The 15,000-nt window shown below is 45.4% G+C and overlaps 1 protein-coding gene across 1 annotated transcript in view; it reads left to right on the plus strand.

Annotated features, from left to right (window-relative positions):
- The window catches only part of akap6 (A kinase (PRKA) anchor protein 6), a gene marked incomplete at both ends in the record, with an annotated part of 133,281 nt that overhangs the window by 55,187 nt on the left and 63,094 nt on the right, over positions 1 to 15,000 (plus strand). Inside the window, 2 exons of the mRNA XM_080479808.1 lie at positions 5,308 to 5,438; positions 11,672 to 11,792. Coding sequence (XP_080335934.1) covers positions 5,308 to 5,438; positions 11,672 to 11,792 — 252 coding nt within the window. The remainder of the gene's footprint in view (positions 1 to 5,307; positions 5,439 to 11,671; positions 11,793 to 15,000) is intronic.

Here is a 15,000-nt window from a genome sequence, read left to right on the forward strand (position 1 = left end):
CCTGTCCTCCTCTCCTCCTCTCCTCCTCTCTTCCTCTCCTCCTGTCCTCCTGTCCTCCTCTCCTCCTCTCTTCCTCTCCTCCTCTCCTCCTGTCCCTCCTCTCCTCCTCTGCTCCTCTCCTCCTCTCTTCCTCTCCTCCTCTCCTCCTCTCTTCCTCTCCTCCTCTCCTCCTCTCTTCCTCTTCGCTGGTCGAGGTTTCTTCTCCATGCAGTTTCAGGTCTGCGCCACTAGAGCATTCTGGGAGATCAGCTGATCTCCACCTGTCATGGACGGGTGTGTTTGTGTTCAACATGCTAAGCAGCTGCTGATTTATTAAATACAATCCACCGCTAAAACACACAGAATCTGTCACAGTCGAGGAAAAGAGGAGGGAGGGACGACTGCTGAGGTGCCCTTGAGCATTTATTATACCTGCTTCATCACAACAGCCGCTCCAGTGTTTACGTGTTTACTCTCTTTCATTGTGTTGCTCAGTGGAAACTCCTCTACTCTTGTTGCTTTACTTTACTTCTGATGTTAGGGGAGGACGATGCTCTATCGTCTGATGTTAGAGGAGGGAGATGCTCTATAATCTGATGTTAGAGGGGGAAGATGCTCTATAATGTCGATGCTAGAGGAGGAAGATGCTTTATAATCTGATGTTAGAGGAGGAAGATGCTCTATAATGTCGATGCTAGAGGAGGAGGATGCTCTATAATCTGGATTTAAATATATCAGAAAACATTTAATTTGTAAGTAGTGACATTCGTTGTGTCAGTCCCGTTTTGTTCCTGTTCAGATTAAATGTTGCCTTTAGCGTCGCTCTTTCTGCAGAGATTTTAGATTTTGCGGCTGAATTTTTAACTTTGCAATGAAAATCTCTGATTAGTTTGAGGAAAAGTTACTCTGAACTCATTTAACTTTAATTAGCTCTGGATAAACATTGGCGTCTGGTTTTTATACCTCATCTCCTGCCACATTGCTGCTGCCATTACGACTTCAGCCACTAGAGGGCTCCTTATTTTTAAGATTGAGTTAAGAACAACAGATAGGCGTTGGGTATATTTTTGTAAATTGGTTGTACGACATTCTGCAGTGTGGAGGAGGGAAGCTGTCGGTTGGGGGATGAAGATGTCTGGGGGGCGACGAAGCCTGGCGGGGGTGGGGGGGGGGGGGGGCAGATGTTACAGAAACTCCCATTAATACAGCTAATTAACATTAGCCACTATTCTAATTAACACGCAAACTAATTAGAAAATAATGAACTGACATTAAAAAAAAATCTGCTCTTAATGAGAAAGAGTGAGCGATGAGGTCTCGGCAGGAGACGATTTTGGGGAGCTGTGGGTGTCAGAGGCGAGCAGAGGTGCATTGTGGGACACGCCCACTATCCGCCATCGACTTCTAGTCCAGGAAATACGGTACCTGACGTCCTCTGTTGAACTCCTGTGTGCAGGATGAGGCCCGAGCTGTTCAGGTGACCGAGGAGGGTTGATCATCAGATGATGATGATGATGATGATGATGATGATGTAGACTTCTGACAGAAACACAGAAAAAGTTTGAGCTCAGTTATTCGTCACTCTGAGGGCGGTGGAGGAGGAGCACGAAGAAGAGGAGGAGGAGGATGAGGAAGAGGAGGAGGAGAGCTGAAGGTTTGTTTGGATGATTTTAGCTTCGGATGAAATCCTCAGCAGAAACATTTGGAGCAGCCTGAGGACACACACACACACACACACACACACACACACACACACACACACACACACACACACACACACAGTGTCGATCTGGATAAATTCTGTGTCTCCGGTTGCGTCTAACGGCGGGTAGGCGGAGCTTTGCGTCACATTTTGTGACGTTTTTTATTTTATTTCCAGGATTCTGATTGGCTATCACGGCTTCATGCTTCTCACTACACTGCCCCCTACAGGTTTGGCTGCTCATAGCAGCTCTGAACCAGGTGGATATGTGCGTCGGTGTAAATGAGGATTATTTTTTTAAAGGTAGAGGGGGAAATGTCCGTTTTTGTAAAAACACAGGTCTGTGTAAATGTGGCCTAAGGCAGTGTCAGTCCACTCCACAGTTGTACTACAAACTGTACTTCCTTTTTCTGATCTTCTTTTTTTCCTTTTTTTCCTTTTTTTCCTTTTTTTCCTTTTTTTCCTTTTTTTCCTTTTTTTTCTTTTTTCTTTTCTTTTCTTTTCTCGTTTTGTACTTCTAATCCAGCATAAACCTGCGGTGATCATTTTATTGTTCAGCTCTGTGATATTCCGTTTTAATGCATCATATTGGAGAGCAGGAAGGCCTGGTCCACTTCCTGTTTACATGCCGCCCACCTGGCGGACCCAAACGCTGCTGTGTGATTGGCAGTTATAGCCTCGGGAAAACCCCAGGAGACACACACACACACACACACACACACACACACACACACACACACACACACACACACACACACACACACACACACACACACACACACACATTCATATGAGATCGAGTCTCGTGTTCACAGCAGCGAATTCACACACACGTGTCAGCAAACACACAAAAATACTATTTTTCAAACATGAAAACACAAGTGTGTACACACACACACACACACACACACACACACACACTGAGATATGGATACACCCCAAGGGGTTGCTTTTGAGGGTTTCCAGGGATTCTGGGTAAATTGGCCCTGACAAGTAAACAAAAAGCCCCAAAATGACTTGATTGAGCACATGAAAGAGTGTGTGTGTGTGTGTGTGTGTGTGTGTGTGTGTGTGTGTGTGTGTGTGTGTGTGTGTGTGTGTGTGTGTGTGTGTGTGTGTGTGTGTGTGTGTGTGTGTGTGTGTGTGTGTGTTGTCAGGGGACGAGCTACATATTCATCAAATGAGACAGATTCTTATTGATTTGTGTGTCTATTAGCAGCATTCAAGACAAGAGTGGAAACATTGAAGCCAGCTGTTCCACACACGCATATGTAAACACACACACACACACACGGAAATGTATATTTCCTGCTGTCATTCAACTCTGAGCAAAACTTTCCTTTACCGTAACCCTAAACCAAGGTTACATAACAAACTACCAGTGATACCAACACCAACCAGTCACTTCGGCCCGACATTTGCGTTGTTTGCTACCAACGACTGGTAACACAGAAAAAGTTCAGTCTCATGCTGGGAGAAGCTGAGAGAAGCTGGGAGAAGCTGGGAGAAGCAGAGAGAAGCAGAGAGAAGCAGAGAGAAGCTGAGAGAAGCTGAGAGAAGCTGAGAGAAGCAGAGAGAAGCTGAGAGAAGCAGAGAGAAGCTGAGAGAAGCAGAGAGAAGCTGGGAGAAGCAGAGAGAAGCTGAGAGACGCTGGGAGAAGCAGAGAGAAGCAGAGAGAAGCTGAGAGAAGCTGAGAGACGCTGGGAGAAGCAGAGAGAAGCAGAGAGAAGCTGAGAGAAGCTGGGGGAAGCAGAGAGAAGCAGAGAGAAGCTGAGAGACGCTGGGAGAAGCAGAGAGAAGCTGAGAGAAGCTGGGAGAAGCAGAGAGAAGCAGAGAGAAGCAGTGAGAAGCTGGGAGAAGCAGAGAGAAGCAGAGAGAAGCTGAGAGAAGCAGAGAGAAGCTGAGAGAAGCAGAGAGAAGCAGAGAGAAGCTGAGAGAAGCTGAGAGACGCTGGGAGAAGCAGAGAGAAGCAGAGAGAAGCTGAGAGAAGCTGGGAGAAGCAGAGAGAAGCAGAGAGAAGCTGAGAGAAGCTGGGAGAAGCTGAGAGAAGCAGAGAGAAGCAGAGAGAAGCTGAGAGAAGCAGAGAGAAGCAGGGAGAAGCAGAGAGAAGCTGAGAGAAGCTGAGAGAAGGTGTTTCAGTAGAAGACTTCGTCCTCAAGCAGAGAGGACGAAGGTTCAGGACCACGGACAGCTCCGGTCACTCACTGCAGTCAGCTGATGAAAAAGGAAACAAATGTGATATTACACACACACACACACACACACACACACACACACACACACACACACACACACACACACACACACACACACACACACACACACACACACACACACACACACTCGCTGTGTGAAGCTGCTTCTGAAGCTCAGGAAACACAATCTAACTCCCCGCTAAGCGACTGGACTCGTTTACAGAGCAAACAGCCTGTAAGTGCAACCAGGAGGAAGTAATGAAGGAGGTGGAGACACAGTCAAAGTTTTTTTTTTCCTCCTTTATATGTGTGTGTGTGTGTGTGTGTGTGTGTGTGTGTGTGTGTGTGTGTGTGTCCATGAGAGCTTTCAGTTAGTTTCAATGCTGTACACACACACACACACACACACACACACACACACACACACACACACACACACACACACACACACACACACACACACACACACACACACAGAGTCCTTGCAGCCCACCTGAGCACGCAGACGGCGCTGCTGTTGATTGTGTATTGCCGGTTTGTTTATTAGCTCCCTGATTGAGCGGCTCTGCCTTCCACAGATTGGATGACCTTTCCAGATCCTTCCGCCGAGTCCGCTAAGTAGATCGGACGGCGAACGCCACGCGACAACACTTTATTCAGATTGTTACTGAATGAGGGAAAAGCAGGCGGTGGTCACACGAGTGTGTGTGTGTGTGTGTGTGTGTGTAGGTGTGTGTATGTAAGCGTGTGTTGTTGTTTGTACACACCCGCTCTGCCTTCATTGGTTCAATTGAAGCCTCATCTCCATATAGTTTGTATGCAATTACATCTGAGCGGCGCGCTGAGTGCCTCTATATGATTGTTTCTGGATACTGAGTGAGACGTGTGTGTGTGTGTGTGTGTGTGTGTGTGTGTGTGTGTGTGTGTGTGTGTGTGTGTGTGTGTGTGTGTGTGTGTGTGTATATATGCAGCGTAATTTGTGCAAGAGCAAAGCACTTCCTGCTGCATGTATGTGTGTCTATATATTTATATGCATACACATGTACAGAGTATGGTTTTGTGTGTGTGTGTGTGTGTGTGTGTGTGTGTGTGTGTGTGTGTGTGTGTGTGTGTGTGTGTGTGTGTGTGTGTGTAGAGATGAGAGCTCTGGATAAGAGCGGAGTGTGTTTCTAGTGGCTCGTCGAGGCTTTAAAGGGCATGTCCGTCAAAAAAGAAACACGCCACAGTCGAATCTCATTCATCTGCAATAAACAGCTAATCACACTCAGCAGAGGACACACACACACACACACACACACACACACACACACACACACACACACACACACACACACACACACACACACACACACACACACACACGCATCTGGATCCAGATAAACTCGGGTGTGAGTCCTCATGTGTCCGTGTGCCCTGCTCTGTGTCTCGCAGGCGGACCTGTTCTCCAGTCAGTGCGAAGCCCAGCGAGCCGCCCTGGAGCAGATGGCCATCAAACTGAGCAGCCTGCAGTACCCCTCGTCCACCAGCAGGAGGCACTACACTCAGCTGGCGAGGAACAACAGGTACACGCTGATCTTCGCCGACTCGCCGCTTTAGCAGCTTCTGTCGCCGCTTCACCGGTTTCTTTGACTTATTTATCTTTTATGATTAAAAAATAATCAATGGAAATGTTGACGAACCTGCAAGCGTCGTCTTCGCTTTATGCAGTCGCAAAACTATGAACAAGACGCCATCTAGTGGCCGAATTTATTATTACAGAGGCATGGTCGACAGAGGAAGTCTAGGATACTTTATGGACTCACTCATTAAATTCAGATTGAGTTCAGTTACTGGGAGGAAGATGCTCCATAATCCAAAATTAGAGGAGGAAGATGCTTTATAGTCTGAATGTTAGAAGAGGAAGATGCTCTGTAATCTGGATGTTAGAGGAGGAATATGCTCTGGAACAGATACTTAGAACGCCTAGGAAAAGCTTCCCTTGTTACATAAACACACACACACACACACACACACACACACACATTTTAAGAAGCCAGAGAAAACATGTGATGTAAATGATCGACAGGTTTGTGTTTGTTTGTTTGTTTGTTTGTTTGTTTGTTTGTTTCTCCTCCGAGGCTGCGCTGGAATGTTTCAGTAATTTACACCCGACGTGTCCGACACACTAATTGGTTATTCATGTGTTCACTGCTGGCCCTCACATTTAGCTTCCATTGTGTGTGTGTGTGTGTGTGTGTGTGTGTGTGTGTGTGTGTGTGTGTGTGTGTGTGTGTGTGTGTGTGTGTGTGTGTGTGTGTGTGTGTGTGTGTGTGTGTGTGTGCAGCGGGGTGTGTGATGAGTCTGCTGTTAATTGGATGTTTCATGTTTTTCTTGAGCGCAGCTCAGCGGCGGTTTCAGGTTTTGGTTCAGTTGTAAAGAAAATGAAGGTCAGACTGAATAATTTAATAATCTCACACCAAATGTCTTCATTCCAAATTAATCCCCCAAAAAATAATTCAAGACGGGAGGAAAAACTTTTTCTAAATTATTATCTTAAAATAATTTAGCTGTCAACGTCAAACAGTTTTTTCAAGAGTTTTCTTTAAGATTTTAAATCTAATAAGTTTTATTTTACTGTCCGTAAGTAGAACACATGGAAAGAAGTAATAATCTCATCTATTAAGCTTTAATCAATTCATTCATTCATAAAATCTGAATCATTTCATCTTAACTTTGATATTTTACTTTACAATTTTAAATAAAATTACTCTTTATGTTTAAAACTTGTGAGTGTGAATAAATGATTCAATAACGCCAAAGAACCATAATGTATTGAGTCAGATGATGTATGAATACATGAATACTACATTGAATTACTGAATGAAGTAATGAACTAGTGAAGTAGTAAAGTAATGAAGTAATGAACTAGTGAAGTAATGAACTAGTGAAGTAATGCAGTAATGAAGTAATGAACTAATGAAGTAATGAACTAGTGAATGAATGAAGTAATGAACTAGTGAAGTAATGAAGTAATGCAGTAATGAAGTAATGAAGTAATGAACTAATGAAGTAATGAACTAGTGAATGAATGAATGTAATGAAGTAATGAACTAATGAATGAAGTACTGAAGTAATGAAGTAATGAAGTACTGAATGAGTGCAGCTGTCCGCAGCCTGTTTGCCTTCACTTCCTCTGCAGGATGAATCCATTAGCAGAGACGAGTGTCGGTGAATCGCCTCATAAATCCAGCGAGTCTGTGACTGAAAGGTGACGGCTGCTGTATGACTCATTCAACCTTTCACTCTATCACTTCATCCTCCTCTCCTGTCGTCCGTCCTTCACTCCTCACCCTCTGCTCATCTCTTCTCTCTCCTCTGCACTTCTTTTCTTCCTCCAACTTTTTATTTTTATTGTCCTGTTCCAGCCGTCCCTCTCTCCTCTCCTTCATCCTCTCATCCTTCGCTCTCTGCTGTAGGGAAGGAGGATGAACTAGAGTGGGCGGTTCCAGCTTCGATCAGCAGCGAGAGACTCCGCCCCTTTTACTGACTTTACCTTTGGTTCGGGTTCCACAGTCGCCTTTTAACGTTTCCTGGTAAAGGTCTTCAGCACCACGACCCAACGAGTCCGAGTCTAATCCAGAGAGTCAGGAATCTGTCCAAAACTAATCCCAAACTAATCCCAAACTAATCCAAAACGTATCCGGAACAAATTCCAAAGTAATCCAAAATAATCCAAAACAAATCCAAAACAATTTCAAAACTAATCCAAAACAAATCCAAAACAAATCCTAAACTAATCCCAAACTAATCTAAAACTAATCCAAAACGAATCCAAAATAATCCAAAACAAATTCCAAACTAATCTAAAACTAATCTAGAAATCCAAATCCAAAACAATTCCAAAACTAATCCAAAACTAATCTAGAAAACTAATCCAAAATAATGCGAAACAAATCCTAACCTAATCCCAAACTAATCTAAAACTAATTCAAAACGAATCCAAAATAATCCAAAACAAATCCCAAACTAATCCCAAACTAAGTCCAGTCCAGAAACACTCAGGAGTCAGTAAAAGACAAATCACAAATGAGAAACCGAATTTCGTCTAAAACCACCAAACGATATCAAACCAGAGGAAATTTGAAATCCGTTAAAAAAGGCGTGAAAATGAAAGTCACTTCCAGACGTTTCAGAAAAATCTCTTATAAAACAAACAGACTGAACCCAGAACTACAAAACCCAAAAAGCAAACTCCACCCGGTTCCACAGCAATCTCAGAAAACAGAGAAAACTTTTCAAAACCACGATTCATCCAGTCCAGAAAAAAACACGACAGACAAGAATAACGGGAAAATGACAAAAAAGACACCGAACAAACACCAAGAAGAAACTCAGCAACACGACAACACCAAGTAGAAAATACTCCAAACAGCCGAAACCCAGGAACACAATCCTGAGAAATACTTCAGGAACCAGTAGAAACCCAGTACTGCAATTACTAAAGTATTAAAAGCCTCAAAATACAAATAAACTACATAAATGAAGCAGATTGAACTCTGTCCTTTAAACACTCGTTAATCTCACTCAAACAGGTGAAACTCAGCTTCCTGTGCACTCGTCACACTCAGGCTCTGATTGGTCGGTTCGTTCCAGGCAGACCCTGGAATCCTCCTTGAATTACAGCCACTGTTGACTGGAATCACGAGGTAGAAATTAATAATAGATCCACACAATTCACATTTCCTCAGGTGAATAAATGTCAGCGGAACGCTCCCACGCGCTCCGTCAGCGCTCCGTCAGCGCTCCGTCAGCGCTGCGTGACGCAAAACCAACCTGACACTTCAAACGCCGTGGAACCGTCCCGCTGTGGAGCGCCGCCACCGCCGCTCCTTCCTCTCACTCTCGTCTGTTTCCTCCAGAGATCCTGTTTTACAAAGCTTTTAGTTAACATTAGTGCCAGAACAAGACGGAACGGAGGAGGGTGGAGGGGTGGAGGGTGGAGGGGTGGAGGGGGGAGGGGTGGAGGGGGGGAGGAGAAACACCACAAGAGAAAACAATCTGCTTCGTCTGTCTGAGGCGGGAAAACGACGCATGATGAAGGAGGAAGCAGCCGTCGCTCTGATTCCTCTGGTCACGTTTCACTGACTGTCTCTGGCAGAGGAGGACGGGATGAGGAGGACAGGATGAGGAGGACAGGATGAGGGAGGATGGGAGGAGGGGATGAGGAGGAAGAGATGAGGAGGACGGGATGAGGGAGGATGGGATGAGGAGGAAGAGATGAGGGAAGATGGGAGGACGGGATGAGGAGGAAGAGATGAGGGAAGATGGGAGGACGGGATGAGGAGGATGGGATGAGGGAGGATGGGAGGACGGGATGAGGAGGAAGAGATGAGGGAAGATGGGAGGACGGGATGAGGAGGACGGGATGAGGAGGAAGAGATGAGGGAAGATGGGAGGACGGGATGAGGAGGATGGGAGGACGGGATGAGGAGGACGGGATGGGAGGATGGGAGGACGGGATGAGGAGGATGGGATGAGGGAGGATGGGATGAGGGAGGATGGGAGGACGGGATGAGGAGGACGGGATGAGGGAGGATGGGAGGACGGGATGAGGAGGACGGGATGAGGGAGGATGGGAGGACGGGATGAGGAGGACGGGATGAGGGAGGATGGGAGGACGGGATGAGGAGGATGGGAGGATGGGATGAGGAGGAAGGGATGATGGGGACAGGGTAACAAGAAGAGTAAGGGGGGGAATTAAAAAAAGAATAATGAAGGACGGAAGCAAAAGGACAGACTGAGGGAGGACAAGATAAAAAACAGCAGTAGGTGAAGAAGTAAGGACAAAGTGGAGGATGAGGAGCAGGAGGAGAGGAAGTACGGTAGTTCAGGACAAAGGAGGAGACCAGAGGACAGGACCAGGGGAGAAAGGGGGATGAAACCAGGGAAGACAGGATGATGGAGGCAGCTTGAAGGAGGACAGAAGTTTTTCATTTACAATGTTTAGAAAACGATTTCCGTTCTGATGTTAAGGTGCCAGGCCACACGGTGGCGCTGTTGCTCATTTTAAACATTAAACTACAGGAGAACACAGACGTTCTAGTGGACAGACCACCAAGTTACATTGTTATTACGGTGACTGTCAAAATAAAAGTACCAAGTTGCATTGTTATTACGGTGACTGCCAAAATAAAACTACCAACTTCATTGTTATTACGGTGACTGTCAAAATAAAACTAACAAGTTGCATTGTTATTTACGGTGAGTGTCAAAATAAAACTACCAATTTGGATTGTTATTACGGTGACTGTCAAAATAAAACTACCAATTTGGATTGTTATTACGGTGACTGTCAAAATAAAACTACCAAGTTGGATTGTTATTACGGTGACTGTCAAAATAAAACTACCAAGTTGGATTGTTATTATAGTGACTGTCAAAATAAAAGGACCAGGCAACTATGGACTGGGAGTCGTGACACCACGGAGGAACCTTTGTTCTGATTGGCTCTACTGAGCATGTGCAGAACGTCTAACATCATGGCCAGGAACAGTTTTCCCTCCGTTTTATGGAGATGAAGTCTGACTGTTGTCAAAAAGTTCCACCGTGGGGAAAGTCGTGTTTTCAGATGCTCGTTGTGTCAAAAACAGACGGACGTTTTCGTTTTCTCCTAAAAACCTTAATAAGTTGAAAGTTTGAGGTTTTGATGAGATTTGAAGAAAAAGAAGTTCAAAGTTAACGAAACTATTTTGAGTTTTCTGGTGTTTTACTTCCTTCAGTCTTATGACCTTTTCTTTGAAAATCACCTTCGTCTTCCTCCTCTTCCTCAGTACTTTCACTTCCAACACTGTCACACATTCTTCCTCCTCCTCCTTTGTTCCCACATTATCTTTGCTCTTCTCCTGCCTGAGTGTGCCGTGTTTCCCCTCCTCTTCCTCCCCCCCCCCCCCCCCCCCCTCTTCCTCCCCCTCCTCCTCTTCCTCGACACAAGATCACATCAAATATTTATGCTCCTGGAACAGGGGCCGATTGCTCAAACACACACATTACTGTCAGCCGTTTTGTTAAGGTGTGTGTGTGTGTGTGTGTGTGTGTGTGTGTGTGTGTGTGTGTGTGTGTGTGTGTGTGTGTGTGTGTGTGTGTGTGTGTGTGTGTGTGTGTGTTTATTATTTATATATTCGTTGGTTTTCGGTCTCGGCGGGGATCGCCAACATGTTTCTCAACATTAGCGGTGAAATTGTTTGGAATTCTCCGGTCGCCGACTACGACGGTTTGACAGCTCTGTCAGGCCCACGGCGTTTCCACGACGACGTGCACACGCACACACACACGCACACACACACACACACACACACACACACACACACACACACACACTGGAGACGATCCTATCTGAAGCACACAAGTCAGAAAAACCCAACAAACACACAATTTTCTCAGTAATGAATGAATGAATGGAAAATCCATGAATGGATTTTATTTCCCAAACAAGTTTATTTGTTCATGAGTCAGCAGTTTATGGACGTCAGGTCAAAGCCTTTTCCCAGTGGGGGAAACTATCTCTTTATTATTATTTTTTAAATCACAATGTTTTTTTCATTACGACCAAACCACCAGTGATTTCGGCCGACGCGCTCCACTCAGAGAATCAGACACGGCCGGGGCAAATCACACGGAGAAAAACAGTTTCCCTCCATGTTTGTGCTGCTCTGATTTCAGTTTGTCTTCCTGCAGGACACGAGACGGAAACAGGAAGTGGACGACGCCGAGAAGGACGACAGGAACGACACTAACTCCTCCCCTCTCTTCCCCTCAGCCTGCAGGAGTTCCAGGCGGAATACCAGGAGCTCTGGGATTGGCTGATGGACATGGACGCCATGGTGACGGACAGCCATCAGCTGATGATGTCTGAGGAGCAGAGACATCACCTGTTCAAGGTAAGACCAGCTCTGAAGATAGAGGGGCAAGATGCTCTAAAATCTGGATTATAGGAGGAAGATGCTCTGTAATCCGATGTTAGAGGAGGATGATGCTCTATAATCTGGATTATAGGAGGAGGATGCTCTATAATCTGATGTTAGAGGGGGAAGATGCTCTATAATCTGATGTTAGAGGAGGAAAATGCTCTATAATCTGGATTATAGGAGGGAGATGCTCTATAATCTGATGTTAGCGGGGGAAGATGCTCTATAATCTGGGTGTTAGAGGAGGAAGATGCTCTATAATCTAATGTTAGAGGAGGAAGATGCTCTGTAATCTGATGTTAGAGGAGGAAGATGCTCTATAATCTGGTTTATAGGAGGAAGATGCTCTATAATCTGATTTTAGAGGGGGAATATGCTCTATAATCTGGGTGTTAGAGGAGGAAGATGCTCTATATTCTAATGTTGGATGAGGAAGATGCTCTGTAATCTGATGTTAGAGAAGGAAGATGCTCTATAATCTGGATTATAGGAGGAAGATGCTCTGTAATCTGATGTTAGAGGAGGAAGATGCTCTATAATCTGGATTAGGGGGGGAAGATGCTCTGTACGTTCTGATCCAGCCACTAAATCCTCTCAGCAGCTGCTTCAGGAAAACCTGGAAACCTGACGCTCACAGGGTTTGACTGTATTTCATTCACCCTTCAGTTTGACTGTCCTCCTCTACACACACACACACACACACACACACACACACACACACACACACACACACACACACACACACACACACACACACACACACACACACACACACACACACACCGATATAAAATGGTTATGAGGGAGGCTATGCCTTGTAATCCCATTCTCCTTGGTGTGGATGAAGAAGCACGCAAGTGTGTGTGTTTGTGTGTGTGTGTGTGTGTGTGTGTGTGTGTGTGTGTGTGTGTGTGTGTGTGTGTGTGTGTGTGTGTGTGTGTGTGTGTGTGTGTGTGTGTGTGAGAGCGATTTGACTGCAGCCAGATGAGTCAGACAGACGAACAGCATGTTACGATTAGATATCTGAGTCATCCTCTTCTGTCCTTCACACACACACACACACACACACACACACACACACACACACACACACACACACACACACACACACACACACACACCTGTGTGTGTGTGCTTGCGCCTGTATACACAACTCATTCTCTCTCTTTACCCAGAATGCATTGCTCCGACCTGACACCTACGTAACTTTGTTTTGTTTTACACTCATTTTCTTTCCCCAAACTTTTCCTTTTTTTTTTTGCGTTGTGCAGGTGTGTGTGTGTGTGTGTGTGTGTGTGTGTGTGTGTGTGTGTGTGTGTGTGTGTGTGTGTGTGGACATGATTTATTTAGTAGCCGATGAGACTCACCTGGGCTGCGAATTATTGATAAGTGTAAAGATGAACCTAATTTCTCCATAGGAGTCACACTTAAATATTCATCTCTGTATGAATATTCATGGAAGCGATGATGCATGCATGAATTTTAGATGATTCTGGAATCTCTCTCTCTCTCTCTCTCTCTCTCTCTCTCTCTCTCTCTCTCTCTCTCTCTCGCTGTCTTTTTTTGATGTGTCAACTCTGCTGCTGAAATATTGATGTGGAGCTGAGCAGCGTCTCCTCGCCCGGTCCAAGGTCGCTCCTCCTCCTCCTCCTCCTCCTCCTCCTCCTCCTCCTCCTCCTCCTCCTCCTCCTCCTCTTCCTCTCAGACTCTCCCAGTCGGGTCGACACGCCGCCGCTCTGCTCCGTAAGCTGCTTACCAGCAGCTCCTCTTTTTTTTTATCATCTCCCATCGATTGGCGGAGCGTCTCTTTATATTCTAACCTGCAGCAGAGAAGTGGTCACATCCTCTCATGAGCACAAGAAGAAATGACACTAACGTCCAGGATTCGTTAGAAAATGTTCGTGTCTGTCCTGAAAGCTTGTTTTATTTTTATTTTTTTTCCATAGAGACAAACTAAATTTCTCAACTTCGCACCATTTAAATAATAAACTTTTGAAGTGACAAAACGTTCTGTTGTGTTTCGGGCGGACAGTTACACCACAGCGGCGCCACTGAAATCACAACTTTTTTAAAACCCTCTGACTCTGTCTCCATGGAAACGGGGCGGGGGGGGGGGGGGGGAACGCTGCCAGTGCGTGTGCAGCAACACGTGTTTCGAAAAACTCTCAGAATTGGTGGAGACGGTGAAATCACAACTTTTTTAAATGTTACTACGGCAGCATGGTAACTCGTTCCTCTGCACATGCTCAGTAGAGCCAATCAGAACTAAGTTTCCTCTGTGGTGTCATGACTCCCCGTCCAGATTCTCCTGACTTGGTACTTTTATTTTGACAGTCACCGTAATAACAGTCCAGCTTGGTGGTTTTATTTTGACAGTCCATTTGAGTGTCGTACGAACGGCGCCACCTCGTGGCACGCGAGCTGACGCTTTTTGAAATTACATTAAACTAAGATGTGGCCTAATCCTAATCCCTCATATTCTATAACCGCAAGGAAGGACATATATGTTGTGTGCATGAGTGTGTGTGTGTTTTAAATGTTTGTTAAATTCACACCTCAACCCCTCTGTGTGTGTGTGTGTGTGTGTGTGTGTGTGTGTGTGTGTGTGTGTGTGTGTGTGTGTGTGTGTGTGTGTGTGTGTGTGTGTGTGTGTGTGTGTGTGTGTGTGTGTGTGTGTGTGTGTGTGTGTGAGTAAAAGCTTCGCCGTTAAAGAACCTCGCTGTGCTCCCCCAAATACTGAGGGGACTCGACCTTGTAACCACGGCAACGCCAGGGCCCAACAAAAGTTGTTCTTTTCCGAGGGTGTGTGTGTGTGTGTGTGTGTGTGTGTGTGTGTGTGTGTGTGTGTGTGTGTGTGTGTGTGTGTGTGTGTGTGTGTGTGTGTGTGTGTGTGTGTGTGTGTGTGTGTGTGTGTGTGCGCTGACAGTTGTTTCTGCAGCGCCCTTGGCAGGCCGAGGCTCTACTGTTTATTGTGATGTTAGATGGAGGCACTTATCAACCTTGGAGGCGATTCAGATCTCTGTTGTCACAGAAACACAGTGACTCTGAAACGGAGAAGAGATCTCATGAACTTCAGCAAAATCTGAAAGTTCCTTTTAAAATCTGATGAAAACATTAAATAGTTTATTTTATTGTATTTGTTTTCCATATGAGGGTCTGGGCTTTGTGCACATGCATTTGT

This window comes from Lipophrys pholis (assembly GCF_963383615.2).
Source record: "Lipophrys pholis genome assembly, chromosome: 14".
NCBI classification, from domain to species: Eukaryota; Metazoa; Chordata; class Actinopteri; order Blenniiformes; family Blenniidae; genus Lipophrys; species Lipophrys pholis.